This window comes from Quercus suber, unplaced genomic scaffold (genome assembly GCF_002906115.3).
Source record: "Quercus suber isolate HL8 unplaced genomic scaffold, Cork oak 2.0 scaffold_920, whole genome shotgun sequence".
Lineage (NCBI taxonomy): Eukaryota > Viridiplantae > Streptophyta > Magnoliopsida > Fagales > Fagaceae > Quercus > Quercus suber.
The window spans coordinates 56405-68971 of NW_027070343.1; the positions used below are offsets into that span (position 1 = coordinate 56405).

At 32.1% G+C, this 12567-nt stretch overlaps 2 protein-coding genes across 2 annotated transcripts; one reads left to right on the forward strand and one right to left on the reverse strand.

Moving 5' to 3' along the window:
- Positions 1-5456: 5456 nt before the first annotated feature.
- LOC112006801 (uncharacterized) lies at positions 5457-6583 on the reverse strand. Its single transcript, XM_024039114.1, has 3 exons — positions 6471-6583; positions 5925-6213; positions 5457-5822 (listed from the first exon to the last, which is right to left on the reverse strand). Exons 1-3 carry the CDS (start codon positions 6581-6583, stop codon positions 5457-5459), a joined length of 768 nt encoding a protein of 255 aa, XP_023894882.1.
- Positions 6584-9058: 2475 nt separating this feature from the next.
- LOC112037435 (uncharacterized) lies at positions 9059-11912 on the forward strand. Its single transcript, XM_024070257.2, has 6 exons — positions 9059-9429; positions 9535-9594; positions 9759-9871; positions 10539-10607; positions 11401-11452; positions 11566-11912. The coding sequence occupies exons 1-6, from the start codon at positions 9133-9135 to the stop codon at positions 11701-11703; spliced, it is 729 nt and encodes a 242-aa protein (XP_023926025.2). The 5' UTR covers positions 9059-9132; the 3' UTR covers positions 11704-11912.
- Positions 11913-12567: the final 655 nt, after the last annotated feature.

Here is a 12567-nt window from a genome sequence, read left to right on the forward strand (position 1 = left end):
GTTCGACATAAATTGATAACCAAAGGTAAATTGCAAATGCAGGCATCTGTGTGAAAAATTCCGAGAAAAAAAATCCCAAAACTTGCACAATTATCTATGTACAGATCAAAAACTCAACAAGCATATACACCAGACATGCAAAACTAAATAGGAGACCGTATTGATCATCAATACTAAGACCTTTTAGGGTTAATGTATAACACCAAATTAGCTTGGTTGACACCAAATCGACTCCACAGTCCATATTATATCACTCAAAATTAATCCTAAAGATATATAATGGAATATATATATATATATATATAAAGATAACGTGTGAAGTGCTCTTAGGTAAAAGAAAACTTGAATCAATTCAAGTACAGCCAGAATCAAATTCAGACTCATTATAGAAGAAAAAGTTAAGATTAACAAGGAAGGGACACTAAGATTAATGAACAATAAGAATGAGGGTGAGAGATGAATAGGAGACAATGATATCAATTTAGAGATATTTTTAATTGATTATTGAAAAACTCTATTGATTATCTTTTTCTTGAACATAAAAGGATGTCATGCATGCAAGTATAACAACTGCATACCTTCATGTGGTCAAGCAGTTGTGGGCATGGGTCAAGCTATGAGGACTTAAAATGTGCTAAAAAACAAAATTATTTTATTTTGCTTTGCAATAAGGAAGTATTAAACAAAGCAGATCCTTATCCAATGTGAAGACCAAACCATCTACAAATAACATGCTGAGGAATTAAATAATTATCATTTAGAAGTCTGTAGGGGCAGTGACATCATTCTATGCAAGCAGGTCGATGTAGTTGCTAAATTTCTTCTTTTATTTTTTCCCCTAAACTCACAAACCATCATTTAGAATAAGTAGACTTATCCCATCGCTCTATCAAGGGGATTACAAAATGATTAAAAGGTCAATCACAAATAATTTAGAATTAAAATTATCGTATGAAAATACTTATTTGAACATGCCTAGATAGGAGCGAGTTACCACTCACCAGACACTATTTTGTGCTTTGGTTGGCCATAAACAATTCAAAAACAACCTACCTCTATTGTTCTTAACATCATAGTTGTCCAATTTGCAGTTTGGCACTTGACTTTTAAAATAAATGGAGACGATCAGATTAGTGAATTTTTGAGAGAATAAATTCGTAAAAGTAGCATCCTGTGTTGTAAACTCCACCAACAAACACAATCTGCCACATTGTCCTGGGAATTACAGAAAGACTAAAAGGGTAAACCACAAGGAACATCCAATATTACTCTTGTAGGAAATAATATAACCAATAATATAAATATGAGCTTATACAGAATTTCTTGCCCAAAATCTGTGCCAAATACTCTTTTGTGCTTTGGTTGGCCATAAAGGAGACAATGCAGACTCAGTTTTTGGTGCAATGCACATTTAAATAGATCCAGATGTATATTCTATCAAACAATTGAGAAAAGTGAAGCAGTTCATAGTTATATTTGATATAGGATCAAGATATCTGGCATAGTTGATTGCAGGATGCGGAATGCTACTACATTAACTAGATGGTGACCATATAAATGAGAGGATGGAATTTTTAATAACAAGATAAGAATTTTTGCAACTACCTTCTATAACCTGAAGTTGTAGATAAGTAGTAACAGGAATGAATTTCTATTAAAGAAATTGTTATTCTACAAATTCATAGGAGAAAAGTTGGACAAAATCTTTCATGTTAATGAAAGTTATATCTGACAGAGATGGAGAGTTTAAAAATTGAAGATCTTGTATTAGATTCAAGAATCAAGATGTGAACGAAAGACCATGTAGATAGAACCAGTTGTGAAGTGTGCAAGTAAAAGGCTGACTAGTTGATGTCCATTCAAGAGGTCAAATATAGTCCCATAAAGTATTCTATTTCATGGATGTTAACTTAAAACAACAAAGATATTTGCCTGCATCATTAAAAATACTTATAAGTTGATTTAAACTCCCACTAAAGCTTGTCTCAAAGCTAAGGTATTTGACAAGCTAACTGAACTGTACATGCCCCTAAATTCTTCTTGTCCAACCAAACAAAAGTTAAAGAAACACATTTCATGCACCTCAAAACCTAACAACTATATATCTTTAAGTTCTTCCTCTCTTCAACCAAACAAGTTTAGTGAACAGATTCCATAGCAGTATAAACCATAGCATTTTTATAGGATAAAGAACACAACAGTACTAACAGAAACACAGCATTTAAGCAGCTAACTTGTTGATCCGCATCCAATGATAATAAACATGTGATTGAACCCATCTAAGCATGAAATAATAACATTCCTTATCTAGATAAATCTCTTAAGGCCAGAGATAAGATGATATAGCAAAGATCACATATCTTGGGACCAACTCTCTGTCATATAAATTAGCTTCTTATTGTCAATATCAAGGTCAAAATCACTATAGAAGCAAACAAAAGACCATGTAGCTTGAACCAGGGAAGCAAGTGCATGACCTTGGAATGGTAACAAGCTCACTAAACAAGCACCTGGCTACTCCTTTTCAACAGCTCTTATTTAAAACAGAACAAAATGGGTTACTTGGAAACTGCATATTTTCTGTGTTCTTTAATCAGGAAAGCAAGAGCATCATGCTGCTAAAAAGTAAAAATTTAAAGAACATCAACTAGAATTAACCTGCCAGTTTATCAAGGGTTTTGCAGAAAGGATAAAAGGTAAAGCACAAATATATTATCGTATGAAATAGCTTAACCAAACATAACTACATAGGAGCTGGTTTAGCTTTATCATACACTCTTTTTGTGCTTTGAATGGCCAAAAACCATTCAAAAAACCCCATACCTACAGTTCTTACTTCTTAGCATATTATAATTGACAGATTTATACTTGAATTCAGGATAAACAGTTAGGACAAGGTTAGTGAACTGTTTGTAAGAAGTTCCTAAAAGAAGGCAGGACTGTGTTATAAAACCCCACCAAGTACAGTACCCTGCCACTTTCTCATGGGAATTGCAGAAAGACTAAAGGTTAATTAAAGTAAAAGTGTCCAATTTTGCTACTGTAGAGATAGCTTAACCGAACACAATTCAAAAGGAGCTGTACAATGTTTTGCTCAAAAGCTATACCAATTACTCGTGTATTGGTTGGCCATTAAGGAGAATTTGCTCTCAGATGTTAATTAAAACCAGAATTGAATAGATCCAAGTATATATGCCATGGACAACTACAAAATGTATAGTTGTAACTAATTGAGAATTCAGAAAATAGGTAAAGGCTGCTTGCAAGATGCAGAATGCTGCTTTGTAAGGGATGATGTGGAGTTCAGAAATTAATGGGACAATGACAAGTGGAGAATGTTATTCTCATACTAGTGCTTCTAAAAAAAATAGGAAAAGATTTACGAATGATGCTCTATTAAGAAATTGTAATTCTACAAAATTATAGGAGACAATTGGTGCCAATGAAAGATGCATCTGCTAGAAATATAGAGTTTGAAAGTTGGAAAAAATATGTCAGTTTCAAGTTGATGAAAGAAATTTATTATAAGTATAAGCCTAACTTGGAAAGCAAGGTAATCAAGCTTATAGTTTTAATCCATCAAATCACTACACTACCCTTGCAGATACTAGTCAGTCTGGAGGCGCAAATCAAATAAACTCAATGAGCTAGAACAAAGGACCAAGACAAAAGAAAACAAAAATCAATATGATACTGCACAGATTTTAATTACAAAAGAAAAGAGGAGAAGATTTTACCAGAAAGACAAATAAAGTATTACTAATTCTATTCTCACTGAATTCAAAGTTTTACTTCTCTTTTTGTTAAACTTTCTTGGTAACCAAAGGGATCATCAAGAAAAGAACCAACAAAACAGAATGGCAAGAGAGTTTCCCTCACTAATTCTATTGTTCAACATAAACCAATAACCAAATGTAAATTGCAAATGTAGGCATCTAATAAAAATCAGCTAACTTTACACAGGAAAATTATATATAGAGAATTTTCACAAATTTCAAGGAGTTATTACAATGATCTAAGCGAAAGAATTCCCCAAAAAAATCTCCAAAAATTTTACAATTATCTATATACAAATAAAAAACTGAACAAGCATATGGACCCCAAAAAAACATGAATAGTAAACGATATCGATCATCAATGCTAAGAGCTTTTAGAGTTAATATAAACACCAAAGTAGCTAAATTGACTCCCAAGTAAACTCCACAGTCCACATTATCACACTCAAAATCATTCCTAAAGATATTTCAGAAAAAAATAAAATAAAATAAAAAAAGACAAATATGAGTGAGCTGTTAGGTAAAAGAAACCTTGAATAATTTCAAGTAGAGCCAGAAAAAAATTCAGTTTCGACAATTTTATAGGAGAAAAAGGTAAGATTGACAAGGAAGGGAGACAGATTAATTAAGAATAAGAATCAGGATGAGAGATGAATAGGAGACAATGATACCGATTTGGAGACAGTTAGCGTTACTTGATTATTGGAAAACTGTACTGATGTATGAGCTCAAGTGTAAAGGATGCTATGCAAGTATAAAACTGCATACCTTCCATGTGGTCACTGGTCATGCAGTTGTGGGAAGGATCAAGCTTTGAGGACTTAAATATGCCCAAAAAAAAAGTCTAAAAGGTTATTAATATCAGAACATATGAAAAAATTTAAAAAAATTAAAAATTAAAAATTAAAGAGTTTTTTACAAGGAAGTATTAAACAAAACAGAACATTATCTATTGTCAAGACCAAATTACCTGCATATATCACTTATCTGCATTTGCCAATTTTCACATGCTAAGGAATTAATTAAAAATATAAAAAAAACATAGGCACTGTTATTAGTTTGGCTTGCTTCAATGGTATTTGTTTGGCTTGCTTCAATGGTATTTGTTTTGTGTTTTCATAGTGCATTTATATGACTTCAAATTGAAGTTTCTGTTGCACAAATTAGCTTCTTGTGATCAATACCATGTATTTAGATGTACCAGTCACCAGCAGGGACAAGACAATTTAAATAAACACACATGACCTTGGAATCAGCCTATGCTCAAAGAATAATCTCTTCCATGATTTACCTATCAAAAAAATAAAAAATAAATAACTCTTCCATGATCCCTTCTTAACATCATCAGATTTAGAGCTTCGTTCTTACTGCTTATCAAAAAGAGCCCTTTTCTTACTAATTCATTGTGTAATAGGGGCACAAAAAGGAAAATGTAGTTTTTCTGTGATATTATCAAATCTTGAAATGTGTACGGCAATAACAAGATGCAAAATAAAACACTAACACAAGCATAGGCTTAAGCATTAGAGGATAATATTAAAAAAGAACAAATTCACCCTTCTACATTCAGACCAGTTCTTTCATGCCTACAACAAGTAAAAGGAAATGGCAGTATCATGGCCTCATTTCAATCACAGTTTGTATGAAAATATTCTATGATACCGTCAGCAATGTCTCTTCTCATTTAGATTGTATGTTTGCTTTATCGAGCAACACTAGGCTTTCCATTAAAGTAGCAGCTATAACTGGCCCACATCGATTACCAAGATCATTCACCTGTGAAGTTTCTGGGTCAAATGAAATAATTGCAATGCTTGTTCGAAAAAGAGGTACACCATTCCTAGTGAAACCTAAGAAATCTTTACCATTTTCCAATGGCACAGCAAAAAGTTGATCCCACACACCATACTCCCTCATCACCTGAACAAGGAGGTATAGGTGATTACCAAATGGAAATTCAATCAGAGCCAGATTTCCCTTGAATACAGCAAGATGCCGGAAATGCAAGCCAACTGACATGCTAGGAAGTTCTACGCTTCCAAATGTCTAGTTATTAACATCAAATGTCAAAATTTTGGCAGCTTGAGGTTCCTCTTCACTTTCACTCATGCATATCATCCAATGCAAGACCCCATTAACAAATGGTACGGGCAAATCGTAACCAATGTTGGAGATAAAAACATTAGGTCCCAACATAACCCTTTGCCACGAATCTGAGCTTAATGTGTAAACTTCAGCCTCAGCCTTAGTTGGAGTCCCCATTTTCCTCAAACGACACGAAATCCTAACAACCTTGTAGTCATTGGAATCAGACGGATAGGCAAAACCAGGTATAACATTTTCTAACTTGCTTAGACAAGTATCAGGCAGCTTCTTCAATTTTCTAATACTGGGGTTCCACAAATATATAAGATTACCAGAAACATTATGAAAGACCCTGTTAAAGAGACACAAGAGGCCATTGAATGAACGACAATTTGGACAGAAACAGACTGAAGAAACTGGGAAATCCTAGTAAAGGTGCGGTCGCAAGTGACCGTAGCGAGTTGTACGATGTTGTCCTGAAGATGGTTCATGGGACGTGCAGCCCACGGCATGTGTATGAGATAGCCATTGTTGTTGTTGATGATATTAAGGTGGGTGGAAATGAAATTAGGACTAGTGATTGAGGAGTTCCTGGGTTTGCAAACACACCTGAATCTTAGGACTGATTTGATCGGTAGCCTTGCCAAGATGTTGAGTACAATGTCGTCCGGGAGATGATTATTCCTTTGTCGGAGGATCGGTGGTTCCCTTGCTTGGGACATTCTTTTGAAACGAAGAGACCGTTGGATATTTGTTTGGGTTTTTTTTTTTTTTTTCCCCACTCCTATTAAAAATAAAGTTAAATATGTAATTTTGCACTACTTATATATATTTCTCTATTCAAAACAAAAAACACATAAAAAAAAAAAGACAAAAACAAGATAGAAAAGAGAGGGTTTTGTATAAATTAATATTTGTCCAAAACTAGAATTTTAAATCTAATTGATGGGAATTAATGAGCGAAGTTTCAACCGTTTAAACTTTAAGGTAGCGTTTGGTACGAAAAAATCCATGTTACTCTTGTTATCTAGATTACTGGAAATGTGACACCTTACAATCCAAATACTTAGGAATATAACAATTCTTATGTTTGGTTTAAGTGATAATCTAATAAGATTCCTACGAATGTGATATTATAATGTTTAAATTATTCCTAAAAATCTTAAATGAATTATTTATTTTTCTCATACTATCCTTAGATTTATAAATCCAATATCAACTCTTTTTCTTTTTTCTTTTTTCTAATTTTAAAGCTTCCTCCAAATAAATAATGACAAAAATGTAAACTATAAATTATGACAAATACATTAAAACTATTATCTAACATTTCAAAATGACAAGTACAATACAAAAATAATTATTTAAATTCTTATTTTCTATGAAAAACTTGTTAATAAAAATAAATAATTTATTTTACTTTAGCATCTAACCAATTCCAAATAGTAGATATAAAAAGGGGAAAATTAATTCTTAACTATAATTTTAAAAAGAACTTAATTCATAACAAAACAACTTGACAACGTTCAGGTTTATAAGATATTGATGATTTGTTTTATGTTTTATCTTCATTGCTTAAATGATAAGGAAAAATAGTTTAAATTGTCAATTTATAAAAAAATACAATTTCTTTTTAAACTTGAGAATCTGGATACCCACCTGTTTTAAAGGAAATCCACAATCTTATAAAAAAAAAGGGTTGAGGGGAAATCCAAATACCCCTGGCATTTGATTCCCTGGTGTGATTTGTAACCAAACATGAAAATCTTTAAACATTCTTGAAAATCCTAAAACATTACTTTGTACCAAACGCCACATAAAATAGTTATGCTTGACATAGAAAGAAGAGCCATGAATATTAGCTTCAAAATTTTGTTTGTGCTTTGTGTTAATTTCTTAGTATGTGAAATTCCTCCCATATTTCTTTGAAAGTCTAACTTAATTTAATTTAGAATTCCTTCTATATCCTTTTAGATCATAGATAAAATTTGGCTAAATTAGATCTATCCTTCCAAATTCCTATATAAGTTTATCTTTGCTTAACTTCTTTTTCATTTTTTTTTTAAGTTCAGGAATTTGATTTTTTTTTTCCATGTGTAATATTAATATATGTGTCCTTAAAGGTTAAAGCACAATATAATTAAAAACATTACTCAAATTATATAAGTTAGGGTGTTAACCATTTGAATAAAATCAATACTAAAACAGATGATTTAAATATCAATATAAGACTTAAAAATGAATTTCTTTTAGGTGCACTGAACAATTTATTTTTTAATCTTAAGTTTGGAACTAATTATTTTAGGATAACCCTATTTATGCAAGTATTAGAAAAGATTTAACTAATTGAGTTCAGATCACAATCTTCATTAATAAATAAGGAATTAGAAAAATAATAATTAGAAAAGTTTTTATTGATAATTATAATTAGAGATATTATATATAAGGACAAATAGAAAAAAAAAAAATATATATATATATATATATATGCATTTTATATAATAATAATCATTCATTTAGTTAGAAACAAGTTCTAAAATTACGTAATAATAACTCATTTAGTTATTATTTCTCAATATATATATATATATATATATGCAAATATTAACAATATTATTCATATTTTGTGTGTCTACCTTGGGGTGTTTTCAATGTAGTTAGGTGCGATTTTAGTCCATTTTTATTGCCGCATTGCACGGTGCAGTTTGGTGTGATTTTAGTCCATTTTTATCACCGCACTACACTGTGCAATTCAATCTGATATATCATGTTGCAGTTTGGTCAGTTTTGGATTGGGAAATTTTTCAAAATTTTGGGCTCCATTAGCCTAGCCCAAAGTTAGTTTTTCTTTTGTTTTGGGCCAATTTTTAAAAATGTTGGACTGATTTTTATTTATTTCGAGTTGATTAAGAGTAGCTTAAAAAGCTTTTAAGTATGAAATGACTTATCTTCAAATAATATTAATATATTTAGTATAAAATAAATATATTTATTTATTAAGTTTAGTGTGATTACACTAGTGGATTTTGTCAATTTAGGTGCGGTGATGCGATTTTGGTGAACGCCCGTCTATACCACAATATGTAAGACTTACACAATGCAAGATTTTTTCTTTAAAAAAAAAAAAAAAATCCAAACTATGCTTCAATAAAAAATTTAAAATAAAATAATAAAAAAGAAAAAATCGAAACGATGCGTTTGGCAGCTTCGTAATCTCTCTCTCTCTCTCGTCGGTCACTCAGATAACACACTACAGACTCTACACAGCGCGGAGATGGCTTGGCAGCAACAATTAGGAGTAGGAGTAGGACCTTTACAACCACACTTTCTCTCTCCAAATCTAACCATTCATAAACCGCTAAATACCCCTGCTTCTCTGCCACTATCCTCTACCAAAACCCGTAAGTATACTCCCACGCTAAGGGCGATTTCTCTACAGCAACTTCCCCCTAATGCCCTCCACCGGAAAAGAGACCCCAATTGGAGAGGTGGGTTCAGTCTAGGGGTAGATTTGGGAATGTCCCGCACTGGCCTCGCACTCAGCAAAGGCTTCTCAATACGGCCTCTAACTGTAATGTTTTGTATTTCTCTTCAGATACCTTGTCTTTTTTTTTCTTTTTCTTTTTTTTGTTAAGGATAATGAAACTAAGAAATGGGCAGTATTTTTGAATCTTAGGTTCTGGAATTACGAGGACAAAAACTGGAGCTTCAGCTTCTTCAGATTGCACAACAAGAGGTACTGCTAGTCTGCTACTAAATGTACACTTCATTTGGAGTGACATACTGTGTTATGTTATAATTTTTAAAAATTGCTCGTGTTGCCATGTCATACCGTACGTGTTTCGTACATAATATGTATGTGTTTATATTTATTTATGGTTTGAGGGGAAAAAAATGTAGGAAGCGGACGAATTTATAATTGGGCTTCCTAAATCAAGTGATGGAAAGGAGACACCTCAGTCAAACAAAGTTCGTAGTGTTGCCGGAAGATTTGCTGCTCGAGCTGCCGAGAGGTATACATACATACATACATACATAAATATATATACATTGAGGTAGTGTAATGTTTATGTTGTTTAATAATGTAATAAAATCCATGTGAGAGTAACGACGATAATGATCATGGCCAGGTTAAAATCTGTATAGATGGATTTATGATTCTGTGTATTCTGCCTTAGTTGGGAATTGACTGGTGTCTCTTGCATCAGAAACTAGATTTCTGAATGATTTATCAACTCTCTATCTGCCTTGGTTTATTTCTTCTAATTACTATTACTTGTGCAAATTTATTTTTTTCTGGATAAATAGGTGTAGTTTGTGTACTTATTACTTTCTTAGGGATGTTTTTATTAAGGATGACCCACATATTGTTGACAAGGAATCAAAAACACTGAATGGCAAGAAGAATCCCGAAGATAATGTACTGCCAAAAGTTTCTCTGTATCCTATTATGTTATCTGATATTTGTCTGTTGATTCTTTGAATGTTTTGAGTATTTAAGGACTTGTAATGTAAAAGAATAGTATTATCCCTGTGAATACAAGAACAGGTTGTCAATTATCTGAATTTTTTCTTCCACTTCAAAACTCTTTAGTTTTGCTTTCTTTCATTTTTCAATTACTACTTCATTAGCGTTTTGAACTTTAGATGTGGATTGGTGATCCCAAAATTAATATTCAGGGGTTGGAGAGTATACCTGCAAGATGAACATGGGACAACAACAGAAGCAACAGATCGCATGATTTGCATGTAATATTTTCTCTCTTTTTCCTTTTTTCATGCTTTTAGGATTGGATACCAGTTATAGGTAATTGTGGTTGCTCTTTTATTATTCTTCTGCTTTGGTTATATTAGCATGTCTTTGCCAAGAAGCTAGAGTTGTTAAATAGTCTTATCATTTATCTTCTTTTTTTTTCTTTTCTTTTTTTGGAGTTGTACAGCTATTGGTTTATTATGTTCTTCATGGCATTTGTGAGTGTGATGTAGAGGCATAACCACATTCACTGAAATGAATATACTAGGTCATACTTCGTGAAAAGCTGTTGAATTGTTTAAGTTTTATAACATTATGAATCCTTTTTCATAAGCTAAATGGAACACAATGGATGAATTCATTTCTCTAGACCCCAAATACCATATAATTCCTTGTTAAATCTGCATCATGAGCTATTTGGTGAAATACATTGAATAAAAGTAGTAATTATCCTTGATATTTTAAGGATTTGCTATGTTTCGTTTGATTTGAAGCAATATATTTACAAGAAAGGGAAGTTTGATATATATAAAAAAGATTGGCGTTGTTGCAGCTGTTTCCAAATTCAATATGCTTATTTTCTTGGTTCTGTGCTTTACACCTGATGAAAGATACAATGTCTTGTCTCAAGTATATTGGTTGATATGCCTAGTTATTTGGATCATTGTCTAATTTTGAAGGCATAATACTCAATGTCTAGGGCATAGGTTATAATTATATCATTGAAAAAGATGGTGAAAATGCTTGTACTAATGAATACTGTAAATCTGTGATATAACTTATTTTCAGGGGCCTCAGCAGGTCTACTCGGCAAAGCAAAATTGATGCATATGCTGCCATGGTATGGAACAAAATTTATATTTGGTTCCTTTCAGTTTTTAATCATCTACTCTTTTCTACTTAACAAAGTGTGTTATTTTGCCCCCATTCCTTTTCTACCTTTTGTGGCTGCAGATGGTACTGGAGAGATATTTTTCATTGGCAGGCCAGGAAACTGAACTTGTACTGCCCAAGAATTTGGATTTACAAGAAAAACTTAAGACAGGTCCACCTAGAGACATTGATTTCTTTCCTGAAGAATTTGAGGGTTGACAATTTTCTTTTGGTTCTCACAGTTTGATTCAGATTCATTCAATTACATTATGCTATCCTTTGTAACACAAGTAGCATAGAGTAGTAGAAAGTAGTAGAAATATAATTGTAAAAAATCAAACCAGCAGAAGCTGGCAGTGTTTTTCAATTGGTAATATTTTCACAAAGTACCCATACATGATGAGTGTACGATTGGTTTCTTTTTCTAATTTGATTCTACATTATGCACCCAAAGTTGTAATCTTTATAAGTTGTTTTATACCATAAAACTTTTACAAACCAAACGATTACAAATGTATTGCACTGCTGTCAGAAAAGATTTCTTTGAACATGAGTTAATTGCAGGAAGTGAGTAAATAAACCAAGGAAAAACCGACAAAGAAAGAAACAGCTACTTTTCTTTCCCGTACTAGTGTACGTCTTCAATGAATATCTTTTGGGTGACGGGTGCTTCATATCAATCATTATAATATATTTTTAACATGGTCCTAATTGAAGTCATATTGAACAAATTATTGATAATTGATGTGTTAAAAAATGCAATAACTTCCGTGATCGAAAAGAGGTTCTAACTCAACCAAAACACTAGTTGAGCTACAAGGCTCATGGCGTATGATTTGGGCTCAAAATAACTAGGAAGTTGCTAGTTAAATTACAAGGTTATTAGCTTATGTTCGTTCATTTTTTAAACAAAAAAATACCAATACTATAAAAACAGCAATACTATAAAAATAGCAACACAAGCACCAAGGATGAAATAAATCACCAATAAATTTACTCTACTACATTAAACCATTACTTTCATGCTTGTTGCAAAAGAAAATGAGTTTTTTTTTTTTTTGAATTGCATGAAAAAGGTGGAAT